This window comes from Salvelinus fontinalis, chromosome 5, assembly GCF_029448725.1.
Source record: "Salvelinus fontinalis isolate EN_2023a chromosome 5, ASM2944872v1, whole genome shotgun sequence".
Lineage (NCBI taxonomy): Eukaryota > Metazoa > Chordata > Actinopteri > Salmoniformes > Salmonidae > Salvelinus > Salvelinus fontinalis.
In genome coordinates, this window is record NC_074669.1 from 18,954,242 (window position 1) to 18,981,749 (window position 27,508).

Here is a 27,508-nt window from a genome sequence, read left to right on the forward strand (position 1 = left end):
ATGACCAGGGATGTTCTCTTGATAATTGAGTGAATTTGTCAATTTTCCTGTCCTGCTATGCATTCAAAATGTAACGAGTACTTTTGGGTGTCAGAGAAATGTACTTTTTACTCCCTACAGTCTTTTAAGGAATGTTGTGAAATAAAAGTAGTCAGAAATATAAATAGTGAAGTACAGATACCCCAAAAAACGACTTAAGTGAAAAACTGTAAAGTACTACTTCATACTTCATACCACTGTGTGGGGGGGGGGGGGGGGGGGGTGATTAGGAGAATTCTAATAAAGGGATAATGTCACTAAGGAGGGGTGGGTCTGTTATCAATATTATCACAGCGTCCGACATGTTATTGGCCTTGTAGTTCCCACGAGGCCTCATACTCTCGGTGTGATACAGAGGGGAGCCGGTCTCTCTTTTTAATCAGAGCCTAGGTCCAGCATAGGACCAGCCATATTATAGATCTGGCCATAACAACTGCCATCTGATGGGTTCCACAGCATGGATCTATCTCGGTCTGTCTCTCTATCCTCACAAATAGATTTCTAAAAGTGTACTAGCTAATACCCTTGTTTGTTGTGTTGAGTAACCTGTCCTGTGTGTTCAGGTTCTCGTCGTGCGTGTCCTACTACTCCATCCTGAATGAGCTGAATGACTACGCGGGGCAGAGGGAGATAGTGGCCGAGGAGATGGGACAGGATGTGTACGGAGAGCTGATGAGGTATTCACAGGACCTCAAGTCCGAGAGGAAACACGTGAGTGGGTTTACCAGTAGGACACTAATCCCTGGACGTACGTATTGCAGGCTTCATTATGTACAGTGTTGTTATGTTGTGTATAGTTTGGTTATTTCATATATGCCGTGGTGAGTGAGTTATACATGTTTGTATTGAGATGCTCTTGTTCATACAGGTGCACTATCTTAATTTATACAATGGGTGGGTCTAATCCTGAATGCTGATTGGATAAAACCGCGTTCCAGCCGGTGTCTATTCCACAAGTCACCACCGGCTAAATCTGACATTAAAATGCCTATTTACTCTGTTCCATCAGACTGCGCATTCCGTGGTCCCATCAGCCCAGCCAGGCAATTTATAAACTTGATCTCCACTATAAAAAGCATCTAGACATCATCTCACATTTCTTTTACACTAACATTCAGTTATCAGCAGTGGAGATTTGTATAAACCTTGCTGTCTGTCTCCATGACATTGCTAACATTATTATATTCATATTATATTCATTATTATAGTCAATATTCAAATTCGATCTCCAGCTGTCCCGTAGTAATGAACGTGTCGGGACGAGACAGACAGGCAGGCAGCTTTTCTCAGCCAGTCGAAAACATTAATCAACTGGCATAATTTTTATGGATATATACGAAGAAATGTAAATTGAAAAAAGGTCAAACTAAACGAAGTGCAGCTAGTTTGCAGTTTTCCCAGCTTCAGTTTGATGGTATTGTGTGAGCTGTGTTGTTGGCTAGTGCCGCTGAACAACAGTTTCCTAACGAGAGCACATTTTCTATGCCAGGTGAAATCGTGTCTCCTAATCTCATTGTTATGGATGTATCCAAATAAATGTCACTAGAAAACAGCTTAAACAAATTCAGCTACTGTTGTTATTCTGTCTGCACTGTTTGACGTGACTGTAAGTTAGCTGTAGTTGGATAGCTAGCAAGCAATGGATAAGAACGTTGCCAGCCGGTATGGCAATGGAACATTTAGAACGAACGACCCCCATAGATACAGAACAAGAAGACTGAACGACTAGGTCGCGTCTCTGTCAACCGATAGAACGAAAGACCAGCAAGCTTGGGTAGCAACCCTAGATTTGTCAGGACTATATATTGTGGAAGGTTGAAATAGTATGAATAAATTCATCAAATTATGTTTTTAATGAAAATGATGTCAATCATTATTTGAATATGTTGGTAACCCGTAACCAGTATAAAAGTGATAATTCCCTCGAAGCTGGTGTTTTGAGGATATATTGTCACTTTGTGCCGGCTCTCGACTTCGTCTTGGGTCTAACAACACCAGTGCCAATATGTCGTCCTAATACTGGCTTCAAGGGCATTATCACTTCATTGATCACTCTGTTGTCGCAGAGAAATTTAATGCGCAGCAGGAAATGCAAATTGTAGTGTATTCAAGGTTTTTAAAAGGCTTCTAAAGTTTATTTCCACTTTAAAATGTCAACCTTGATTTATCCTAGCTAACTGTATCAAACCCTACACAAAAATGTACATTAATTATAATCCACATAATAATTAACATTTCCTGTTGCTGCAGGATTATTTTCCCGCAGTGAGAAACTAGTCAAATTAAGATGGTACATCTGTGTGTTGAGTTGTGTGTTTTGACTCCACAGCACCTCCAGGAGGGCAGGAAGGCCCAACAGTATCTGGACCAGTGTTGGAAACATATGGACAATGTGAGTGTGTGTGAGAGGAGGCAGGGAAGAGATGGATGGAGGGAGGGAGGGCCACGTGGCACGTGTCACAGGGCATGGAGAGGACAGGGAAGGCCCCTCGCAGAGAAGGAGGCCTGTGTGACACGTGGACCTCCAGCAGGGACCTGCTCCCCTCTGCCGACAGCCAGACGCCCAGTCCTGCTGGGCCGCGTGTGAAAGAGGGCCAAGAGGATCTCCACTTACCTCTGCGCACACACACTTAAAGGAGTACATACACACACACACACAGGAAGATGCATGCATAAAAGAGCACATCGGCACACACACACAAACATACACACACTGATGAGAGAAGTATTCCTGCATTTCATGCCTTTCCAGTTTGCCTGTGTGTCACATTTTCAAAGGCTGAATTATTTTTGCTGCTTTTAGGGCTTGTGTGATTGCAGCCAGCAACAGTTGAATCTCACATTGAGAATGTCAGTGTTGTAATGCCTTAGGTATTCCTCTTTGTTGCATTGTCACGTAATGCAGCACAGATTTTCTGGCAGGAGGAAAGCATACATTTATTTTGAGGTTTTTCGTTTGCTCTGCTGCCTGTTTAACCACAATAAAATGCTTCTACTCTGTTTTGCTCTCCTATCTATGTCCTGTAGAAATGGAAGAGGCTTGCATTCATTACAAGGCAGGATTGACTCCTGGTTTAGAGAAGAGGTCAATATGTCTTGACTAATAATCTGTCTCCTATTTGACTTTCTTAGAGCAAGAAGAAGTTTGAGCGGGAGTGCAAGGAGGCAGAGAAATCACAGATCAGCTACGACCGGTTAGACAACGACATCAACGCCACCAAGTCAGAGGTAGAAAAGGTAAGTCCTGACCTGGCTTGAGCCTTGACATGTAAACTACCTACACCCATACACATCGGAGGTTGTCATTTGCTGTGTGTATTGAGTGGTCCTGAATTTTCCATCTTGTCCACTGCAGGCAAAGTCCCAGTTGTACCTGCGCACACACTCAGCAGACGAGAGTAAGAACGAGTACGCTGCTCAGCTGCAGAACTTTAACGGGGAACAGTGGAAACATTTCAATGTCACCATTCCACAGATATTCAAGGTAAGCCACGGCCAGCCATTCTTCTCCAGGCTCCAACTTCTGTCTCATCCCGCATTGGCCGAAGAGATGGAAATCTGAGCTGTGATTGGCTCACAGGACACCAAAAGGTCAGAGGTCACGGGGTGTGTGTGTGTGTGTTCCCGATATCTTCAGAACCTGCAGGACATGGACGAGAGGCGGACAGTGAAGCTGGGAGAGACGTACCGGAGCTTTGCCGACGTGGAGCGCAGAGTCGTCCCCATCATCTCCAAGTGTCTGGAGGGCATGGTGACTGCTGCCAAGGCTGTGGACCAACGCAAGGTGGGTCTGGAGCATGGTGCCCTATGGTCTGATGCTATGGTGGCCTACACAGTAGCATGATTCCCTTATAGCATGAGCATATGTGACGGTGCTCTATAGTTTGGAGCAGGGTGTACACAAGACTTTGCTTTAGCATGGTGACTCTAGCACGGAGCGGAGGCAGCTCATGGCATGGGTGGAGCAGGATCAGTAGTTAGTCATCCACCCACCAGCCAGGCCAGCGGTGAGGCAATGGCTTTCTAAACACTGGAACCGCCATAGGTCAACGGCCACCGACGTTGTGATTTTGTAAATAAATAAAACATCTGCCAAAACAAAATGCAACGTCTTGCTCTTTCCTGGACTTTTCCTTAAATGTTTCTATTTTTACATTGCTCGTTTTCAGAATTTTGAACTCAAACGTTTTAAAAGTATTGAACCTTTTCACCAACTTGTGCTGTAGGACGTTGGTACTCAGCCAGGCGCTAATGTGTGTGTCTCCTCACTGAATGAATGACATGGATGAATGGGCGATATTTGTGCACTTTACTTCACAATTGAATTTCAATGAGGCCTAACTGAATGATAAGGAGGCAGAAGAGGTTGATTTTAATTTAGAACAACAATAGTGTAATGCTGAGTTTGTTATGCCTATTTATGAGCGTTGGCGCTCATTAAGAATTTGTCCGCGCGCCTTGCGGGTTGGTACATTCTCTTTTACGTTTTACTATGTACAATTTACTGTAACTCTATTACTAATCAAATGTATTGTAAGGGAAATGAAAACATGCTATGTGTCGCAGTAGGCCTTTTTAGAATTATACAAAACATATCCTTGACTCTATCTAAACAAATTTTAACATTTATTATTTAACTAGGCAGGTCAATTTTAGAACAAATTCTTATTTACAGTGAAGGTCTACCTGGGGGACTCCCAATGACGGCCGGTTGTGATACAGCCTGGAATCGAGCCAGGGTCTGTAGGGAAGCCTCTGCCGTTTTAGACCGCTGCACCACTCAGGAGCCCCAATAATAACTAGTGTTATGTTTTTACATGGATATATTTACACTAATATTTCTTCATGCAATTGATCATTTACAGTTGTTTATGCAGTTTTTATCAAACTTTGGAGCTTATGTTTGCGCATATGCATCTGATGCGTATGCTATAGGAATGCCCGGCAACGTTCTCTAGCGGATGCTGAAAGGCCATGCGGTTCTAGTGTTATATGGATACTTTGGGATTTTACCAATGAGGCCTTTTATCTACTTCCCCAGAGTCAGATGAACTCATAGATACCGTTTTTATGTCTCTGTGTCCAGTATAAAGGAGGTTAGAGGTAGTTTCGCGAGCCAATGCCAACTAGCGCAATGACTAGAAGTCTATGGGCATCTGCTAGCATGCTAGCTGTGGTGTATCAGTCAGCCTCTGCCTAGTTTCCAGCCTCTGTCTCCTCCAGTGTCTGTGTAGCTGGCTGGCCCCGGCAGGCAGAGCCTCCTCTCTCCTTCCCACCCACGGGCCTACATACAGCCTGGCTGGTTCTACATACAGCCTGGCTGGTTCTACATACAGCCAGCTGAGCAGAGCTGCTCCCACTGTGGGCCATGTTTTCCTTTGATTGTTCTTTATGCACACAGCGCATGCTGCCCAGTGGTTTCCACCAGGGGCTGAGCTGTACTCTACACTCAGGCCATGGTGTCCCAGAAAACATCATTTTAAAGAAATGTCAGTCTGTAATGTTTGATGTTCACTATATCTTAGTCTCACACTGTCTTTTTTTTGTCTCTCTGTCAGGACTCAGCGATTGTAGTGGAGTCATTTAAGTCGGGCTTTGAGCCTCCAGGGGACTTCCCGTTTGAGGACTACAGTCAGAACCTTTCCCGGACGGGCTCAGACAACACCATCAGCACCCCCAAGAACGAGGGGGTGGTCAAGCCAGACCCCAAACACTCGATCAGCAAGGCGGCCAAGAACAAACTGTGGCTCTTTGGGAAAAAGCCTAAGGTGAGAGATTCATCATCACCTGCTGTCAAGACCTTTGCTCTCTGTTTCAATAGTGAACAACTTGTATGTGTGCCCACTCACTGATTTGTGTCTGTTTTTTTTCTTGTAACAGAGTCCACTGGTAGGTTTATACCTTACGGTAGCTGTCTTTTTATAACAGTCACCTGAATCGAGCATTTTCTATCTCATTACATAAATCACTACACTTTGACCTACCAAAGGCCATACCGTCTGTTAATCTATAACTTTTTGTAGGTTTGTGTGAGAGTAGCTAACCATTTTCAAATGACTTGTCTAATACAAGGGGTGTTGGTGCTCATATTGACTTTGATTTGCCTGCTCTTGTCTTATGTCCATTCTGGTTTCTCACCCGAAGGTCTCAGATTTCATATTGCATGATCTTGCTTAACTGGTGTTTCTCCCGTTGAGATTTGTTTTGTGGGACAATACGTTGGATAATCACTTTTGTATTTTTTCCCTCTGTCTCACAACACCATGACTTTATGTTCAAGCGTTCCAATATGTTCCTAGTTCTAAAAGTTTTCAGGTTGATCAGCCCTTTTTTGTTGTCCCAGTCTCCCCCCTCCTCTCCTCCCCCTGCTCCCCACCGCCCTGACCTGGCTACCGCCAGCCACTGTCAGGCTCCTACATTTGCCAGTGACCCCATAGCTTTCTGTCTGTCTGAAATGAGAACGGTCAAACCCAGGATAGCCTCTTTCAGGGGTCTTAAACGAGGGGTAAGACTAAGAGCATGTCAGTGTGTTTGGGTTTGCAGTGATTTAATTATCTTTCTCTCCTTATTTCTTTCTCTTTTTCTCTCTCTTTCCCTCTCCCTTCTCACCTCCCTCTCTTCTGTCTCTCTGGTTTTGATCCAGTTATTTATTCTTTAGTTAGGAACAGGGGGTGTTGAAATCACAGGAGTGCCATTGTAGAGTGTGTTGTGTGACGTGTAGGAAGTGATACTGTAGCTATAGGTGGTATTTGGATAAGGGGAGGTTACGGTGGTATGTCGAAATGACATGAAGGTCAACTGTACCTCGTCATGAGCCAGCCAACATTCTGTATGACGGCTAAACAGTCTAATGAATGTCACGCAGTGGTATTACTGTGCCAGACCATTGATTGTGTGTCACCCCTGTGTGTCCCATTTGGTTTCTGGCTGAAGGACCTAGTTTGATTTCCTTAATGTATGAGGTGACTCATGGTTGTCTGCAGTAAAGAGACAGACTTCCTGGAAACAACCTTCTTCCTGCTTCAAATGGCATCACATCATCTTAAGAGAGCCCTTCAGATGTCAACTTGTTTTTAGTGGAATTCAAAGGACATCTTGAGAACAGTGTATTCTCCTTGGAGGATAGCCTTTCCAATACATGATACGCCACATTCTATGTAGCGTCAAGATATCCATTCAATTATTGAAATATAATATCAGATTACATAACAAGTATAACTTTACCCAGATTGACACACTAATAGGGCTCATCAGATTGCGTCCACCTTTGTTCTTGACAACTGTGGGTAACCCCCGACAACCTCTTGACTCTCCTTCCATAGTCACACCCTTGTGATGCTGTGCTCGTAGTTACCGTGACAACCTACATGAGCCACGTACGTTTTGATAACCGTTCCATCTTTTGCTTTTTCTTCTATTGTAACCCAAACCTGCCCAGTGGTCAGTGAAGGTGAGTCAGTGGTGTGGGATCTGGTCTGCCGTAGTTAGCTGTACATGTGTCTCACCTTGTGGAGTTTTATAGCACAGGTCTAGTGTCACGAGCCGTTCTAGAGTGAGGCTCTTCATCCTATTCGTTCTCTGGTCTCTACTAGTATAATTCTGGTAGGTTCTTGCTGTGAGAAGGTCTCTAGAGACCACGAGTGACTGTGTCATTGTAACTGGACAGTGTCCTGATGCGATTTCAGGCTCCGTCACTGGAGGACTTCAGTCATCTGCCTCCCGAACAGAGACGCAAGAGGCTGCAGGCTCGGATCGACGAGCTCAGCAAAGAACTACAGAAAGAGGTGGACCAAAGGTAGGCCATGGGAAGACTTACTTTAACACTGATCTGTGTCTCTCTTATACTGTCCACGTTTCTGCTTCATTAGTATTTCATTGACATGTCAGTGTCGTTTGTTAAATTGTTTATGTACGATGTGTTCACATTGTGACTGCGTGTATGTTTGTGAAGAGATGCACTGAACAAGATGAAGGATGTGTATGAGAAGAACCCTCAGATGGGCGACCCACAGAGCCTCCAGCCCAAGATCTCTGAGACCATGTGCAACATGGAGAAACTGCGCTCTGAGATCCACAAGAATGAGGTAAACCTCCCCAGCCAAGAGCCCTGAAGGAAGGAATGGGTGAAGGGGAGCGGAAGAAAGGCATCACAGTACATCTGGAGAAATAGTGACTTTCCGATGGTTTCCTGTGCCGAGTTAGCCCCCTCTGGGGGATGACTATATGCACTGCTTCCCTTTGTCAACAGAACACTGAGTAGAACAGGATAGGAGTTTTTTGAGAGTCCGAGGGTTACATCTACTACATTATATTAAAAGACTGGTTGAACGATGGCATATCCAGGATAAGAATGAGTGTATCCATTGTGGGGTTATTAACAGCAATATGAATGTTATTACTGTTTCTACCTCTTCATTTCCTTTTCTCTCGCTCTCGTTGTCTCTCTCTCTGTCTCCCTCACACACACAGAGCTGGCTGTCAGAGGTGGAGGGGAAGGTGAGCACCAGAGGAGATCGAAGACCCAGTGCCGACATCAACCATCACACACCCCATGGCAGAGAGAGGTCAGAGGGCACAGAAACACGTTGTTTATGTGGTAGTAATAGATTGTAGACTAGAAGAAGTAGTAATAGTAGTAACATAGTAGAGTTATTGTAGTGACAGTAACATGTTCCCCTGGGCCATAGCGTAAATTGAACAAATCCAATCTAACAGGTTTACCAGATGTCTGCATATAAATAGAATGACACACCTTGTTCTTTGTGTCTTTGAAAGCTTAACATGGGTGGAGTCGTAATAGTTTTTCTAAAGGAAAATGACTCGGATGGCTCGGTCAGTCTGCCTGGAGCAGAATCCTACAGCTTGAGTGGCTGAGATGGCACTGACTCTCTCATCTGTCTCTTCTCTCCACCCTCTTCTCCTCCTCCTCCTCTCCTCAGCCCTGAGGGCAGTTACACAGACGACCCCAGCCAGGAGCACCGCAGCCCCCCTCACCAGCCAGACCCCCGACAGGCCCACCAGCCAGACCCCCGACAGGCCCACCAGCCAGACGAGTTTGATGATGAATTTGACAACGACGACCCCCTCCCAGTCCTTGGCCACTGCAAAGCGCTCTACTCCTTTGATGGTATAGTACAGCCGAGCCAGTGGTGCGCTCTATGCATTTCACTGTCTTACTGTGTGGTGACACTGTGTGGTGGGTTGGGCATTTCAACTAGCGATATTGACTCAAACACTGGAGCAGTTTTTAGTATTTGCATGAATGTGAATACGGCATGTTGATGATGTGATGTGGTATTCATGTAAAGTGGTTGTTTCTCTGTGCGTTAACAGAATGTCTTTGGTCTGTGTTGTGGTTCTTTCTCTGTGCGTTAACAGAATGTCTTTGTTCTGTGTTGTGTTGTTGACCCCCAGGTCAGAACGAGGGAACACTGTTGATGAAGGAGGATGACGTGCTGTACATCATCGAGGAGGACAAGGGTGACGGCTGGACGCGAGCCAGGAAGCAGAGCGGAGAGGAGGGCTATGTGCCCACGTCCTACGTGGAGATCGCCATGGAGAAGAACAGCAAAGGTGCGGTCACCTACATCTGATCTGACCACCTGCATGGACTCATATCATAAGCCCTCTTCCTCTGGGGAGTGCTGGTCCGAACAGCAGGTGCTCTTTGTTCACTGTGTGAGCTCACGGACAAACAAACACTCTACAGTCCTGCTATTTTAGTCACCCTCTAGGAGCTCTGTATCAATGAATTAAGCCATGTGTGTCTGTAGGATGACATATCCATAGCCATGCTCTATGGCAAGGGGACTCATCACCCCTTAGGCCTGATTATTTTATTTAATATTTCAAAAGTGATTTGTTGTTTTTAGTTCATGTATCTTTTGTTTTGTTTTGAGGTAGATGTTAAAATGCTCTTCTGGTTTTAAGATCTTTCTACTTTGGATCAAAGTGATTTGGAAAATAGGAAAAGTGACTTTTATACAGATTTGACCCATTGTATTGTCTATATGTTATCAGTCTGCTGTTGTGAGTCTGGTATGTTAAGTACTCTGATCCACCTATTAAGACACGAATGCAGTAATACGGTCCCGGTAAGGAGTGGCCTAGTCTGTGCCTATATGACTCATACCTCCCACTACCATACTACCCTTTAAGATAATTGTACACTCCTCTCTTCCTTTGATTTGTATGTGTGTGTGTCACAACAATGCTGCCTTCTGGTGGTCAGGGCTATATTACACCCAGGGGTGTGGTTCTTCAGTGTGTACTACTTACTGTCCGCTATCTGTCTCTGTCCTAGGGGTGGGGGTCGGTACAGTAACTCCTCTCCTTTCTCTCTCTCTCTCTCTCTCTCTCTCTCTCCTGTTGGACTGCAGGTTCCTGAGTGGAGCAGTGTGGCGAGGTCTTTGGTGGAGGGTACATGCTGAGTCTGGTGGAGCTAGTGGCAGACGGGGCTTGACTTGGGAGGGGAGGGGGTTGGCAGGTCACATGTTTGCATGCACACATCCATGGCCATTAACATCATTCCATAGCAGCGGAGATTCCTGAGGTGGTAGCTATGCCTCTGTAGGAGGGGAGTGTTCTTCTAAACTGTGTCTGTCTATACACAACACAGAGTAACCAATCCACTGCAGCATTACAGCAAGATCAGGGACCAGGGAGGGGGCTTATAGTTAGCGACTCACAACATCTTTTAAAATGAGAGATAAGCAAGGAATACACTACTACTACACTACTCCACTATTACGCACCTCTTAATGTTGTATTTCTGCTCTTCAGGCAACGTCCAGCACTAACAGCCTGCCTTGTTGTTGCATTGTTACATTCTCATTCCGTTGTTGGGAATGTCTGCCTGACTGCTACTCGCCTGCGGTCGCCTTACCTTAACGTGCTTCAGCATGTCTGTAATATGAACTGTCATTACGTCATACAGGAAGGAATGCAGCGTCTTGTATGTAACTCTGTGGTTGCCCCCGTTCGTTCACTTCTAATCTTCCTGTCTGTCTCCTTCATTCATCCATGATTTTGGTTTCTTTTGTCTCTCCGTTTCTTTTCTTTCTGTGTTAATCGAAACATTCCCATCATGCTGTGCGTGTGTTGAGCGTCACCTCTGTCGTGCTGTTGTTCAGTATCTCATGTGGCACGGCATGGCCACTCAGATCAGAGTAGGAGCAGTACTTCGCTAGAAACAGCATGCCTGCCCTTACACTACCACTTCGTCCCCTCCTCCTCAACCCTGCACCAGCACCGCAGATCGGAGAAAGGCATCATGCCAGCAGAGGGCTCTCCTCCCTCACCAGCCAGTCATCACACAGCAGCTCAGGCTCAGGCTAGGAAACCTGGAGGCTGAGCTGAGACAACTGACAGGGTATCTACCCGCAATTCAACAACAACACTCCAACTCTCCTTGCAGTCTCTGCCTTAATACTAATTCTGGGAGTGGGGATGGACCTGCTGATTGCTCTTCCATCACTCTCTGCCGCACACAAGGGCTCCAACCGACAAAGTCTACGGTGGCTTGCTGTGGTGCTCCTCTGGGCCCCACCCAGACTCCTGCCGCGTCTCACAGGAGCATCCTGGGGCTTTGCTGCGTGCGGTCTCCACGTGAAAGAGTGTTGCATTCCCACACCGTTCCTGTTTCAAGCGCATATTATAATTGTGAATGTGATTATACATATATAAACATGTGTATGCATATTAATATGTGTATGCATATACATAGTTTGTTTTATTACTAAATTGTATGTATTAACATCTTTTATTTCATGCCGAATGTGTTTTTATTGTGACTTTTTATAGGGTTTTTAATCAGATGAATGACTCACTTTTCAGAATCGTGCCGTTAGCTCAAAGTAACCATGCATTGTTGTCAGAACATCCTTCTGAATAGGGACATGGTCTTCACTGATGCACTTTTGCCCTATAGCATTTGAATCGAATATCAATGAATAAATGAATGAATGAAATGGACTCTGTATGCTACCTTTTGTACAAATGTAAGGTGAGCACTATGTTATTATAGGAGGTGTAGAGTTCAGAACTACCACAAAATAAAGGCATTTACTGTGGCTAGTCAAAATGCTTTTGATACTAACCCTCTTGAATTGAATGAATTTGAAAGTGAATTGAATTTGCATATGAGCATAATTGACATGGTGAGTGATTTGGACTTTAATCAAAGAAGTTAAGTAGCTTTTATGAGACTGACACAGCGTTTTACCCTTGGCAGGGTATAATATTCGCTATTAAAAACTTTCTGCGGTTAATTTGATGGTCCCACTTTGAAACGCTAATACGAGCAGTGCTTTAGTTCTTAATCAATACTTAAAGCTGTGAAAGTGACATTGTTATCATATGATATGCTCATCTTACTTGAACTGTACCTCTGAACTTCCTAAAGAACCCCATGTTCGTACTTCCGTTGGATGGCTTGATTTAAGACCGATCTGCTTCGTTGATTAATGTGCACTAACAAAGATCACGCAGATCAAATGGAACAGTGCATGTTATATAAGTCCTGTGATTTTCCATTTATCATGTCAATTCCATTGCCTGCATGAATGCTCTCATTTGAATCATCACTCCTCTCTTGTTGAACTGGTTAATAGGTGTGTTATCAGAAAGTGGGTGTTGGAATCCTCCTTTTCGTTTCAGTGAAATTCCCTTGAATGGCTTTCAGAGCATGAAGGTGCATGCTTGACTCAACATTTCTGGAGCTTACAGCAAATCTGTATTGACCCTACCCTACAATATCTAGTAATACTGGTTACATCCCTGATGAACATGCCATTGTAGATCTCTAAATCAGGAGAAGCTCTCATGGTGTAAGTAGTTGATTTGAATATGAAGCACCTTAACCCATTCATTTCAGCAGTGTGTGTGTCTGGCTATCCTTCATTAGTAGGATTTTGACATGCTTGTCTCTAATGGCCTAAAACAGTGCTGACCGTAATCTTGGCACCTTGGTGCAAGTGGCCTTCAGTGGTGACAAAGTATGATGATGGATAATGCTGTAGGTTTTTCACTAGCAACCTTAAGCAAAAGTTATCTGATTTAAAAATGGGATTTTCACTTTGGATTAAAACTGTGAGCTAAATCATATCCATTATGCTGTAATTCTGATCATTATGCAAAAAACTCCTAACAATATGCTTTAAGATGATTTCTAGTATTCACGCATATCACGGCAAGGAGCAAATTGTGTTATCTACCAACCCAGCTGTGTTGGCATGGTAGCAAATTCATTGAATTGCAAAAAGTAGATATGATAATCTCACTGTTGACTCTTATTTTAACATATTGTAATAATCAATGGCAGTACTTCTATTTCTTCATGTTGTTGTGCACATCTCTTTACTTTTTAATGTTGTCAAGTCACTTTGTGGGGGAAAAAATCTGTTTTCTCTCATTTGTTCTAATAAAACAAACACATGAACATACCAAAGAACATTTAGCATCTTATTGAAGACTTCATTAGGGTTGTAAAATTCCAGGAACATTCAATAAATTCCCTGGTTTTACAGAAATCCTGGTTGGACTTTTCTGGATTTTTTTTCTGTTTATTCCCTCCTAATTTTGCAAGCCTACTCTTCATCTACACATGGCTGGATTCAATCTGTATCGCGTAAGATCCATGTTCAAATATAAAGTTAATTTCCAATTGAGACGACATTGCAGTGTTTCCCGTCAATACAGTCTCCACCTTTAACATTTCAATCGAGCAAGAACTGATCTTTCACAATACTTGTGTGATACGGATTGAATCCAGACCATTTTTTTGCATCAAAATACTTACTGTGAAATGTTCCACGGTTGTTGTTACTCAGACACCACCTGCATGTCATTTCTTCATCTATTTATTCATTTCTTGCCACAATTCATATAAAGATATTACAATTATACGCAACTCTATTTACAAGTCAATATTTAAGAGGGGAATATATTACAGTCTAGCATTCACATGATTATGTATTATGTACACCATTCAGGATTATCCAGATGAACTCATAATATACCATCTGAGGAACAATGAACATGGAACACACAGCCGAAGATCTAGTTAATGTACATACAGTATATAGTATTGAAGACAATATACAGTTAAACTGCCTCTATAGTATAGCGACCAATCGTTTTCCTCCTTCCACTTCTTCCGTCTCGTCATTTTATGTTTTCCTTTCAAAGTCATTGTACCGTTATAACAAGGGTGTACAATCACTACTTTAGTGACAGATTCATACATACATTTCCATCTGACAAACACTTTCAGACACACTTCTTGGGTCCTCTGTGGTCAGTGTGTGTTCCAGTCTGTAACATACAGTAGGATGACTAAGGACCAGTGTCAAGGGGCTACACTACCATATATTGTGTAAATGCCCCCCTCCTAGCCTGGGTGACAGTCTGTTTGTGCTAACTCATTGTCATGCCATTGTCTTGACAATGACGGCAACCAAGTATTTAAAATAAAATATGTTTACATTTATTTAACTAGGCAAGACAGTTAGAACAAATTCTTATTTACAATGGCGGCCTACCGGGGAACAATGGGTTAACTGCCTTGTTTAGGGGCAGAATGACAGACTTTGTCAGCTCGGGGATTCGATCCAGCAACCTTTCGGTTGGTTACTGGCCCAACGCTCTAACCACTAGGCTACCTGCCGCCTCCAAATAGTAGGCAAGAGCACAAACCGATCTGGGATGAGGCAACCCCCCCCTCCTGCGTCGAGGAGGGACATTTTCCCCCTTCATATCAGCACACTCAGATTGGTGTCCTGCCAAGGATGAGTTCCAGATGGATCTGACTCACACTCCCTCCAGTGGACAGGTTGGGAAAGGACAGCGGTCTCACTCTGTAACAGTCTTCCTCATCCTTTCTCTTAACCAGCCTGACTGTCCTGTTCAGAGTTCTGTGTGTTTGACCGCTGGCTCTAGCTTCCTGGACAGAGCAGTCAGGATGAGTGTGAACTTGTCGTATCTCTCCGTCTGGTTGACGGCCGCCCCTCTGCTGCCCCACAGCAGACGCAGCTGGAAGTCTGTTTTACAGATCTCCAACAGATCCTCGTCAGCCTGGAAATCTGTAGCCAGAAAGAGGAACACATCATTAGCCTTGTAACTCATCATACCTGCCGAGACATGCAGTATGGCATTTGTTATAGTGTCTCAGGGACTATGAAAAAGGCTAAGGGCAAATGTGAATACAGGTCATTTTGGACAGGAGTATTTGCATAGCAATTCATTTGGACAACAGATACACATTTGTCCAAATGTGTATCTAGCGGTGGGTGTGTATCTAGCGGTGGGTGTGTATCTAGCGGTGGGTGTGTATCTAGCGGTGGGTGTGTATCTAGCGGTGGGTGTGTATCTAGCGGTGGGTGTGTATTTAGCGGTGGGTGTGTATTTAGCGGTGGGTGTGTATCTAGCGGTGGGTGTGTATCTAGCGGTGGGTGTGTATCTAGCGGTGGGTGTGTATCTAGCAGTAGGTGTGTATCTAGAGGTGGGTGTGTATCTAGCGGTGGGTGTGTATCTAGCGGTGGGTGTGTATCTAGCAGTAGGTGTGTATCTAGAGGTGGGTGTGTATCTAGCAATAGATGTGTATCTAGCGGTGGGCGTGGAGTGTATTACCTTGCAGGACTCGTTCAGTGTTGGCGGTGTATGAGTCAGCATTGTGTGCCACGCTGCGAGCCTCCTCCAGGTGGCGTAGCAGGATTTCACAGCCCTGGTCGTTGCTCTCCCACAGCTCCATGCCCTCGAACGCCACCGCCGGGCGCTCCATCAGCATCAGCAGGGGCATCAGTAGAGGCACTGTGGTGCCAGTCAGGGGCATGTCCACTAAACACACACACACACACACACACACACACAGGGACACGGTCAGAGACTGCAGCCACTAACACACAACTACAACTGAAGGTTCCAATGATGTGCATTTACCTGTTCCTTCATACAGTCCCTTGTAAAATGGCTTGAGAGACTTCTCGTATATGATGGCAGTCTGAGTGTACTTCCTCCTCAGCATGGTCCAGGTGTGGTCTAACCGTGTGATCTGTGGTCAAGCGCAGTGTTAGGAAACAAACACCACAATATCTCCAGGAATCTCAGCCTACGCCTGCACAGCCCTTTACACTCGTACCTGTATACGTGTTGAAAACGGCAGATTTAGACACTGATAGATGCCTAAATTGGACCGCAATGGCTGTACAATAACGCCAGTTAAACCCCTTGTCATTTCTTGTCTATGTTGCACCTACCGCACATTTTCCAGGAATATTCTTATGTTACTGAATGTATCCAGAGTATTTTCAGATTTCGTTATCAACAAATACAACGAAAGGTACAGTAAAGTAAAATGCACATAAAAACAACAGTGTAATGTTATGATTCAGTCTTGTCAGGTGATCTGTAAAATGTTCCCTTTCAATTGCTACCATGGTTATGCATATTTTCCATATTTCTTCTGTAAGAAACATTTACATTTAGCCCTATACATATAGGCCAACTCCCACAAGGGTGAAGGGTTAAAGACTCAACTCAGACCATGTGGTGGACCGTGTCCAGTTGTATTGACTGGGGTACCTGAGGCATGTCCAGTTGTATTGACTGGTGTACCTGAGGCATGTCCAGTTGTATTGACTGGGGTACCTGAGGCATGTCCAGTTGTATTGACTGGGGTACCTGAGGCATGTCCAGTTGTATTGACTGGGGTACCTGAGGCATGTCCAGTGCTTTCATGATGGAGGAGAAGGCGTATAGGTCCCCCATGGAGTCCTTCAGTTCTAGAGCCACCATGATGATACGGTTCAGAGTGGCGCTCCGCTCCTCCAGACTTCCTGTGCAGCCCAGGATGTCCACAGCAACCCCGATGGCCATGGTGTGGTGCCTGGGTTACACGACAGAAAGTTCAGTCATAAGTCCCTAGAAACTTTTGCATCAACATGAGGGGTCCCTAGTACCTGACGAGGAGTGTGTCAGGTGGATTTGGGGGTGTGTGTTTACCTTTCCATCAGGTCTTGCCGCAGCTGCCTGCCGTGGGGTAAGGTCACCAGCTCCAGACCAGATGACACACCCATTTGACCTTTCGCCTCCTCAGAGATGCCATGTACCCTAGCAACCTGTCAGGTACATCATTTTTGTTGTTGCATTAATGTGGTTTTAGAAGTGTTTTTAGTATGGTCATGTTTGGGGAAATCATTGATCATTAGCTCCTTCTGACTGAATTAAACAAGAGACACCTCAAAGCCACATTTACATAACTGTGTACTCTAGCTGTTTTTAACAACACTATGAAGATGTTTCCCTCAAAGACTAGACACCCAGTCATGGATTTGGCTGCAGATCATTTTTGGTGCGTCTTACAAGTTAAATTCACTGGTTTCGTTTTGCACTTTGTGTGGTGTACCACACCCAGACAGACATAAGACACCTGACTGTAGAAGGCCAAATACCAACGAGAGGAAATTAATTAAATACCAGTCTCTGATGCCCTCTGTGTGCCTGGCTGTTTCTAGCCCCTTAGTTAGATGTTGCTGAATGAGGCCTGAATCCAAACTCATCACACTGTCCTGCAAATTTACACTGAGTGCACAAAACATGAAGAACACCTGCTCTTTGCATGAGACTGACCAAATGAAAGCTATGATCCCTTTTTTATGTCACTTGTTAAATCCACTTCAATCAGCGTAGATGAAGGTGAGGAGACAAGTTAAAGTAGGATTTTTAAGCCTTGAGACCAGTGAAACATGGATTGGGGATGTGTGCCATTCAGAAGGTGAATGGGAAAGACAAAAGATTTAAGTGCCTTTTGAATGAGGTATCGTATGGTGGTAGGTTCCAGGCGCACCGGTTCGTGTCAAGAACTACAAAACTGCTGGGTTTTTCACGCTCAACACTTTCCCATGTGTATCAAGAATTGTCCACCACCCAGAGGACATCCAGCCAACTTGACACAACTGTGGGAAGCATTGGAGTCAACATGGGCCAGCATCCGTGTGGAACGCTTTCAACACCTTGTAGAGTCCATGCACCGATGAATTGAGGCAAAAAGGGGCGTGGTGCAACTCAATATTAGGAAGGTGTTCCTAATGTTTGGAATACTCGGTGTATATCATCAATTCATGATGTACACTGAAATTTGAGTTATGATCTCTTGGATTCAGCCCAGAGTGTTCAGACATCCAGTAGGACTAGTGGTGTGGTGAACGTAATGTGGGTACAGTGTGTAGTGGGACAGTGCAATGCGGTACCTGGCAATCTGCCATGAGGATGTGCTTGGCGATGATGTGATGGTCTTTATGGACCAGCAGCTCTTTGGCTCTCTTCAGTACACTCATCTCGAGGGGTTTGTTCTCTGCAGGCAGCAGCCTCGACTCAAACTCCCCCGGCCGGAACGCAGACGCAGTCTCCAACACCGGCCGCCGGAACTCCTTCTCCACAGTCTCCTCTATCTCTTCCATCCCTCCTTTTCCTCCTCCTTCCACCTCCTCTTCGCTGCCATTCTCCAGGGCTTCGATGGCGTGGTGGTAGGAGCTGCGGTCCAATTTGGAGCCGTAGCTGCTCCTCTGGCTCTCCTCTGTCCTCAGCCTCTCTACGTAGCTGTTGTTGTTGGGCTGGGGCCCTGGAGCTGGGGCCTGGAGCCTGTCCAACTCTGCTGGGCTGCAGGGGCTGAGTTCACAGTAATTCACTTCTGGGCTGGGGGGCTGCGGAGGCTGGAGAGCCTGGATCACATGCTGCTTCTTGGGTTTCAGTGGGGGTACAGGGGGACCCGGGGCTGGGGCAGCCAGGGGCTGCTGACGTGGGGAGTGGGGGATCCTGATGGAGGGCACCTTGCTGGGCTTAGGGGGCGGCTTGGGGCAGAGCTGGCTGTCTGAGCCCCGTATGGCCTCCCCGGCCTGGGTCTCAAAGGCCATCCTCCTTGGCACGGTGGGGCTGAGTGCCGGCTCACTACCCGTCCTGAATACTGGAGACTTGGGGCTTGGCTGGTGCTCCATGAGCTGGGGCTGGGCCCTGGAGCCTGGGGAGAGGGTGAGCGAGAAAGAGGTAAACATCATTATTTAAACCTGCACACTGCAGCCTAGCAACACCACACAGCTAGAGCCATGCTGTGTTCTGTAGCTGCTGACTGGGAGTCCTGCTCTCTATTTGAAGTCTGATTGCATAGAAAGCTTAATTACATTGTCAGTCACAGAATGGAATGCAGCTTTTTGAATCTCTCTGATCTCTCGTCTCTTTTATTCCAAAGACTCAGACTTCAAGCACATCTATCGATTCCCATTTCAACTTTTATCTGTAATCCTTTCAGAAATCCATGTATCTTCATCTCAAGCTCATGTCACACTTTTTCACAGTTGAAAGTGTACAAAGCAACGTTTTGAAGAAGAAAATATTTACATTTGCCTTTGAAATATTCCCATCCCTGTGCAAAGAATGCATGTTCATGGAAACAAGTATTTTGCAGGCTCGTCAGAGCTGTACATCCTCTGACTGCAGCATAATGAGTAAAAGAGAGGGGATGGTACATACCTAGCGGGAGGAAGCTCTCTGACTGGTGGGTTTTGAGGGGCCGTCGTCTCTCCTGAACGTGGTTCAGACACGCCGGCTGGCTTCCACACTTGTCTTTGTTCCTGATAGACAGAGAGTGAGGAAGAGAAGGAGAAAAGGAGTGTTCAGTTGGACTGATCCCTCTAGCTACCAACAGAGACATGGCTACTGGGCACACCACTAACCCCTAGAGAAACCTGATACATTGTGTGCACTGTTTGTTATGTAAAATGGTACAGTGTAATTTGATGGGGTATTTTTTGTCCTGGTTTGCCTTGGTATTGTGCTCAGAGGTTGGTATTCTCCATCCAGGCTAAACGCCACTCCTTATTTAACCTCAGGAATGGTTTATTATAGACGTGTACTTATCTCTGTGACTCCCACATTAGTCTTACAAATTTGGAGTGCACGTGTTTGCATGTTAGGCTATACATGAAATTATACGGAGCCAATTCCATTTGGACAAACCCCCTACAACATTATATTTTATAGCTACTTATAAGTTGCCGGCCTATAAATGTATGACATAATGTACAGTGTCTATATAAACTCCTGGCTGCAGAGGAAAATAAAGGGCACTTTATTGCTGTAATGTATCTAAATGGATCTTGCGCCTGTAAGCAAGCATCTGCATTGTAGCCTACGGCTCACAGACAATTTCCAACCACATACACTATGTCCAGACCAGACAGGCCTGAGCCTCTGTAGATAGCCTACTAACCTAAGCAGGTTCCCCCGTCCGAGGCTGTGGTCCTGGGTGTGTCCGTTCATGATGTTGAGGCTCAGGCGTTTAGATGTCTGGCTCTTCCTCTCGGGCAGGGTCAGGCCAGCCTCCACACGGACACAGGCCACCCCATACTTCTCCTCTAGACAGCGTAGGGGCAAGGCCCTATTGATGGGCTGGAAGATGATGGCCCCCACCGCCTCCGTCACTGGCTTCCTGTTGCCAACGTAGTAACGCACCAGGGCAGGCACGCTGTCGAAGCCCTCCTTCTCGAACAGGTACTGCACCCGGGAGTAGGCCTCGTTCATGGCCACCACCTTCTTGTTGATTTTGAAGTGTTGCGGGCTGTTCTTCCACTGGCAGGTCAGGACGTAGTTCCCAGGGCTGGACAGAGAGTCCCGGATCAGGAAGTCCCCGTCTCTCTGGATCAGGTTCTCTGCCACCTGGACACCAGAGGACACATGTTGAGCACACATACACACAGACATATACACACAGAGACATACACACAGACATATACACACAGACATATAGCTCACACACTTGGTTGTATTTTCAATATCACACAGAACTGTGTCTAGTGTGTTTTCAGTTTGTCACACTCGTCTCACTGTTGGATTTGTGGCGACAGGCGCTCTACTCCCTCACTGAATGGCCTTCTCAGTAACATGTTGGCTCACTGAATGTTTTCACTAGCGCTACTGTTACTGTACTGTGACATCATGATACCTCCCAAAATGCTCTCAGTGCAGGCCACACAGCCAAACTGTAGGGTCAAATGACCAAAAGCCCCAGTGTTGCGTAGAAACTCAGTCATGTCACACATTGGTCTACACACTCCACTTCACTCATGTTGTTCTTCCAAACATTTAATTACTTTACTTTTTAATTAAGAGTATTGAACTTAGTAATTATGTTTATATAATCATGTTTTGGAGTCGGAAGGTGGAGGGTTTTTAATTAAAAGTTTAAAAGCCCTCTTTTCACAATCTGTCCGCAGTAGCACCAGGGGGAGCTTATTAAACCTGACTAGGATCACTTAGCAGCTAGAATGCTGTTTTACCTTGTCCTTACGTAAAGTAAAGGCCCTGTTCTGCTGAGGAGGTGCAGCATGTAAAACTGAGCATGTGTGTGTTTACCAGTCTTATGCCATCCTGTCACATGCCAGGAAGGACAAGCTCAAAAGAGCTCCATTTCTTATTCAGGGTCCCATCTGTGATTTTACACATGAGGCGATGCTTTGGGTTTATAAACCCAGTCTGACGCATTGAAAGTAATTTGATTTATACCTCATGAAATAGCTCATTGAAATTGCGATCCATATTACATCCATTAGCTACGCAAAGTTATTTATACATTTCTGACAGATAACCGTTGTGAAATGTTTTGTTGTGAAATTATATGGAAATTGAAAGTGTTTTCAAACAGCTATGAGGTTTTTTTACAGCAGGGAAAATCGTAACACAATCCCATTGCCAGCACAACTCGTTGAGCAACTTGAGTGGCCAGTGCTTTTCCGTGTGACATACATGCACTGTGACAACATTCACTATCCCCGATGCACTGGCATGGGGGGGACTCGTCCATCACCTGAAGCTGCTGTGTTCTCTAATGGTAGAATGGGAGTTGACTGAGCTGGTCTTACTAGTTCTAGTAGTTCTAGTTCAGAGACGCCCAGTCTTGTGGGTAAACAGGACAGCGTGTGCAGCTACTGTAACCAGGGACTGGCAGAGCCATTGTGACTCTCACAATGCCTAATGGAGGGCTGTGATACATGCTGGCTCACACCCCTTACAAGGTCACAATGTAAGACATGGAACAAGGCTGCAGGGCTCCCTGGACTACATCCACTCCGCTGAGAAATACAGTAGATGAAACCAGAAGGTGACAGGTGTACTGGGAAATGGGATGGGTGGCACAGATGAGCTTTTATCTTAGGGATGATGTTTAGACTTATAGAGGTGTGGTCCCTGGCAGATCAGTGGACGGCTATAATAGATGTTAATAAATAGCATCATGTCATTTGATTGCACCCATGTGTTGTTACCATCAAATTAAAACCTGTCGCTCTGTGTGTGTGTGTGCTGAGGCTGACAGAGCATCCTCACTGAGGCTGGGGTTCATGGACCGAGCTCTGTGTGTGTGTGCTGAGGCTGGCAGAGCATCCTCACTGAGGCTGGGGTTCATGGACCGAGCTCTGTGTGTGTGTGCTGAGGCTGACAGAGCATCCTCACTGAGGCTGGGGTTCATGGACCGAGCTCTGTGTGTGTGTGCTGAGGCTGACAGAGCATCCTCACTGAGGCTGGGGTTCATGGACCGAGCTCTGTGGTCTGAGCTTTCACTACTAAGTGTGTGTCAGCGCCGCTCTGTTCACACTGACAAGTTCAGTGACAAGCTCTTAGTGAGATACTGATGAAAGCACAAGGTTGAAATGAAGCCCATTTCAATGAACCAATCAGCCACAGTATGTCAAACTGACAGTGAGTCTGCCCTTTTGTCACTGAGCCTCACACAGCTCAATGGACTTAATATAGCCAGTGCTGTAGAACAGACCTGTCAAGATAAATAGTTCTTTCTGTTGTTGACTTGTCCTTATTTGTCTGATTCTGATCTGACTCAACCAGTTTCAGACAAGTTGTTGCATGAGAGTGAATCATAGGAAAGAACACAGTCCCTGATTTTACTACTTTGTGTACAAGCACTTATTTGAGCTGAGCTCTGGGTGTTGAGGTGGGTCATCATCACTAACACTCCTCAGACTTTACATTCCTGTGTTCAAAACGAGGCTCAGCCCCTAGAGCCCTTAAACTCAAAGCCAGTTTCACTGCGTTCCCCCCCCCCCCCCCCCCTGTTGTTCCTCTCTAATCAGGGGCTGATTTAGACTTGGTACACCAAGTGGGTGCAATTAATGATCAGGTAGAACAGAAAACCAACAGGCTCCTGACCTCCTAGGGTAATAGTTGAACACTGCTGCGCTAGTTGTCAGAGGGCAGGGATCTGTCACACTGTCACACTGTCACACTGTCACAGCCCCCTCCTAAGTCCAGACCCTCAGCCTTGTAGCTTTTACTCTTCAGTCCACATGAAAGACACACAGATCCACTCTAGAAACCTCTAGTCACTGGGAGTTTTCACATATTTATGACGAGCTGCCTGCCAAAGTGTCTGAGCGCCCTGACTCCATTTACATAATACTCCAGTGTGACCAAACAAAGCATTGTGTTGGATGTCATTACAGAGATTTTTGGTTGAACTTGGAAACGTGTCTGTCTGGCCAGCTGTCCTGCTCTGCGTGGGTATGCAAGGTTTTGCATGGTTGCCATGTTTTCAGAGCGCCAGTGCTGTGATTCCTCCACAGGGTGGGAGTGACAGGCCCCTGAATGAAATCAGTGTGCAACTGGACACCCGGCCATAGCTGTTGGCAACAGAGGAACCCCTCCCCTCTGCATGCTTTCATTGGGCTGGTCGAGTTTCACAGTAAGCCTCTCTTAGCTCCATCTCTTTATTTAAATATCCTCTTTCACAAAGAGCCAGCGTGTGCCGCCGGCCACAAAAAAATACTTTATCAAGAATCCTTTGACTCAAGCTAAATCATTGGACTCTAAAACAGTCATGGCAAACAGGCAGCTGAGTTGTCCCTCCAGAGAAAGAGAGAGTGCGTGTGTGTGTTTTATTTCTTTTACCTGTCTGGGGATGGCACCATGGTACCAGGCGTGGCTCCGTGGTTCCTCACTGCCCAGCTTCAGCTCGTCTTCCAGCTCCTTGCGTAGTTTCTCCGGTGGACCCTCCATGATGTACTTGTCCCTGGAGAACTGCACATAGACAGGAACAACAGGCTCTTTCAGTACTGGTATCCTCACAGACACGGTTGCTGTACTGAGGGTGCACACTGTGTGCACTGCACTGGCTGCCTGCATCTATCTGTCAGTCTGTCTATGTACCGGTAAACCTTTGTAATATAACTCTCCCTTTACTGTTTCTAGCTACCTCTCACACACACTTTATTTTTCTCTCTCCCTCTCTGTCTTTCTTTCTGTGTAAGCATGTGTCATACAGAGCTCTCCTCCCCTCTTTGTTTCCTGGGCTGTAACTTCCCAGAGATACACAATGCCGAAGGCTCCAATTGGCCGAGGGCTCTACCTGCCTCTGCTTTGGATGCTGTGTCATATCCTGGCCTTGTTGCCATGCCCCTCTGCCCTGTTCTGCCCCAGCGAGAGGCCTCCGGGTGGAACAACAACACACTCACCTGACTACAGTGACACACACACTCATACACACACAGTCCACTATGCCAGGCTGCTGTGATTCACACTAGGATTTACAGTCTACTTGCATAGTTCAAAACATACATTGTGTCAGTCATAAAGCAAAAAGGGGACATGGGATGACCTCATCTATCATAGCAGGTTCCTGCCAGGAAATACCTCTCAGGTTGATAATAAAGAGACTCTTCTCAGTCCTGCTTCGAGGAAATCCTCTTTCACAATCAATAGACTTCCCCTCCACACTGTCTTCCTGCTTTGGCTTATATTTTCTAAACGCATTATAAAAGGATTGGTCTGTTGCACAACTTCTCTGTCTCCCAGTAATATATGTCGTACTGAGTTAGACGTAGTACTTCTGGAGACATAATGACATTTCACTCCAGTGGCGCCACTTGTGGGGTTGAACCGAGCATCAGTTTTCCACTTTTTTAACTAGAGGTCCGTTAGACCCAGAACAACAATAATGTTTTAAAACTGTGCTGCTTTTTAAACCAACCCCCTGGAGATGGCAGGCAGCATTAGACTCTGAAGGAAAGTACTGTAGCCATTGTGTTCTTCTGGGATGTTGGCACCCAATCTGCATCTTTCCAAAACACAATTTGAGCATTACAAGGGGCTGCCAAGACCTGGATCATAAAGAAATGTTGTGGGGGGCGGGAGTTGACTAGCAATTCAGCGTCAGCCATGAGGGTAAGCAATGACCTGAAGGATTATTGTGGTCCATCAACTCAATACCTTCCTGCAGTAACCAATATTATACTTGGTTTTCTAATGCATTAGTCATACTTACCTAATGCTGTCTTTGTCCCTGCACACTAAAACAATGGTATTTATGGCGGATATTGACATCACCAACAATAGCCTTGAGTACAGAAACTCTTCATAAAGCTCTGTTTTTCCCTTTAAAGGACTGGGACAGGACAGGAACACACCCATTTGTCCCCAACTAAAATAGCATGAGGCCTTCTTGACAACTGTTCGGGAATGTTCAGAATGCACAGTGTTTGGCTTCACTGACCACTTCCAGAAGCAGACACTGTATTGTGCTGCTCCTAACAGGCAATTTGCTACTACTGTTTAACCTAGGGCTAAATCTGTTAGACTGCGCTCACCCGTGTCCCCAGAGAGAACATTTGAAGGACTGTAAATTTAAGTTTTTTATGTTGTGGTTGACTGAATTATATGCCAACTAAAACTGAATTAAGGCTCCAGGAAATGGTTTTATTTTGGCAGGAGGCGGGTGGAGGGGGTAAGCATTGGAAACTCTAGCATGAGTTAATATGGCGCTATTTGTTTTACCAGAGAGCTAATTTAGCTACGGGCTGCTGCTTTATATATCTGTATACATCTTATTAGACCTGTTGGGGAGACAGTGGGCCTGCTGCTCATCAGATTAAAATAGGTTTTATGTGTTTCAAAGGCAAGTCTCAGACTTAATTATGAGAGAGAGAGGGAGAGAGACTTCCTCTAGTGAGGATACAGATGACTGAGACTGAACCCGTACAACATGAGAAAACCTCCCAAATCCCCCCCATACAGACATACATGCTGAACTTAGAGTGGTGGGCAATGTATGTGAAGTACACAAGATCTGTCCGTGTCATGACAGTAGTAGTTAATATTCTTCCTACACTGCATCCTTTGAGCTGGCAGGCCTTCGCTCTGCTTTACTGTGGACACGCACATACACACAAAAACACGCACAAGTGTGCCTGCACACACACAAACACCCTGTGGGAGAAGTGGCTGGCAACAGCCTGTCAGCCATGTGTGATGCCCGCACGGCCTAACACTCCCCTAGAAACAGCCCACTACCCTAGGGCAGCTGAGGAGAGAGCGCCTGCATCTCACAAACACGGCCGGACAGAGCCAGAGATCCTAGATACTATTGGTGGCCTGTGTCCTCGACAGCTACAAGTCTAGAAGTCACGGATAATGGTAAGATTATGGTAAGATTATTCCGAATGGTCAGAGACAAGATTTTGGTCCATATGGTAACACAGTCCTGATGGATGTTATATACTGTAAATCCAGTCTTGAGTATGGTATCTACTCTGTTATATCTGGAGTACTTCTCCTGTCTTATCCGGTGTCCTGTGTGAATTTAAGTATGCTCTCTCTAATTCTCTCTTTCTCTCTTTCTTTCTCTCTCTCGGAGGACCTGAGCCCTAGGACCATGCCTCAGGACTACCTGGCATGATGACTCCTTGCTGTCCCCAGTCCACCTGGCCGTGCTGCTGCTCCAGTTTCAACTTTTCTGCCTGCGGCTATGGAACCCTGACCTGTTCACCGGACGTGCTACCTGTCCCAGACCTGCTGTTTTCAACTCTCTAGAGACAGCAGGAGCGGTAGAGATACTCTTAATGATCGGCTATGAAAAGCCAACTGAAATTTACTCCTGAGGTGCTGACTTGCTGCACCCTCGACAACTACTGTGATTATTATTATTTGACCATGCTGGTCATTTATGAACATTTGAACATCTTGGCCATGTTCTGTTATAATCTCCACCCGGCACAGCCAGAAGAGGACTGGCCACCGCTCATAGCCTGGTTCCTCTCTATGTTTCTTCCTTGGTTTTGGCCTTTCTATGGAGTTTTTCCTAGCCACTGTGCTTCTACACCTGCATTGCTTGCTGTTTGGGGTTTTAGGCTGGGTTTCTGTACAGCACTTTGAGATATCAGCTGATGTAAGAAGGGCTATATAAATAAATTTGATTTGATCCTATACCAGGCCCTTTGATGGACTGAGAGAGTGTTACATGGAGAATAATCTGCTCTCGGGGGCTGAAAATCATTATGTTCTGATCACTTGTGTGTACTCAATAAGAGATGATCAATTATAAACGGCTAAAGGCCTGTCTCTTGCACGCCACAACACGGAGGTATATTGGCCATATACCACAAACCCCCGAGGTGCCTTATTGCTATTATAAACTGGT

The 27,508-nt window shown here is 45.5% G+C and overlaps 2 protein-coding genes across 7 annotated transcripts in view; one reads left to right on the plus strand and one right to left on the minus strand.

Moving 5' to 3' along the window:
• Nucleotides 1–13,489, plus strand: part of LOC129855261 (formin-binding protein 1-like) — a 75,508-nt gene extending 62,019 nt beyond the window's left edge. Inside the window, exons 4-16 of one of the 3 annotated variants that reach the window (XM_055922724.1) lie at nt 603–750; nt 2,369–2,431; nt 3,172–3,276; nt 3,395–3,523; nt 3,677–3,823; nt 5,598–5,807; nt 6,383–6,544; nt 7,478–7,489; nt 7,725–7,834; nt 7,991–8,123; nt 8,509–8,603; nt 8,979–9,166; nt 9,454–13,489. In XM_055922724.1, coding sequence (XP_055778699.1) covers nt 603–750; nt 2,369–2,431; nt 3,172–3,276; nt 3,395–3,523; nt 3,677–3,823; nt 5,598–5,807; nt 6,383–6,544; nt 7,478–7,489; nt 7,725–7,834; nt 7,991–8,123; nt 8,509–8,603; nt 8,979–9,166; nt 9,454–9,632 — 1,681 coding nt within the window. In that variant the 3' untranslated portion in view covers nt 9,633–13,489. The remainder of the gene's footprint in view (nt 1–602; nt 751–2,368; nt 2,432–3,171; nt 3,277–3,394; nt 3,524–3,676; nt 3,824–5,597; nt 5,808–6,382; nt 6,545–7,477; nt 7,490–7,724; nt 7,835–7,990; nt 8,124–8,508; nt 8,604–8,978; nt 9,167–9,453) is intronic. The other 2 variants (XM_055922723.1, XM_055922722.1) reach the window with 2 other exon arrangements.
• A 393-nt stretch (nt 13,490–13,882) lies between these two features.
• Nucleotides 13,883–27,508, minus strand: part of LOC129855260 (breast cancer anti-estrogen resistance protein 3-like) — a 101,942-nt gene continuing 88,316 nt past the window's right edge. For all 4 annotated transcript variants that reach the window (XM_055922718.1, XM_055922720.1, XM_055922719.1 and 1 more), the window contains 9 exons: nt 23,986–24,114; nt 20,300–20,745; nt 19,561–19,661; nt 18,285–19,051; nt 17,038–17,153; nt 16,750–16,921; nt 15,976–16,087; nt 15,667–15,873; nt 13,883–15,119 (listed from right to left, as the gene is read on the minus strand). In XM_055922718.1, coding sequence (XP_055778693.1) covers nt 14,944–15,119; nt 15,667–15,873; nt 15,976–16,087; nt 16,750–16,921; nt 17,038–17,153; nt 18,285–19,051; nt 19,561–19,661; nt 20,300–20,745; nt 23,986–24,114 — 2,226 coding nt within the window. In that variant the 3' untranslated portion in view covers nt 13,883–14,943. The remainder of the gene's footprint in view (nt 15,120–15,666; nt 15,874–15,975; nt 16,088–16,749; nt 16,922–17,037; nt 17,154–18,284; nt 19,052–19,560; nt 19,662–20,299; nt 20,746–23,985; nt 24,115–27,508) is intronic.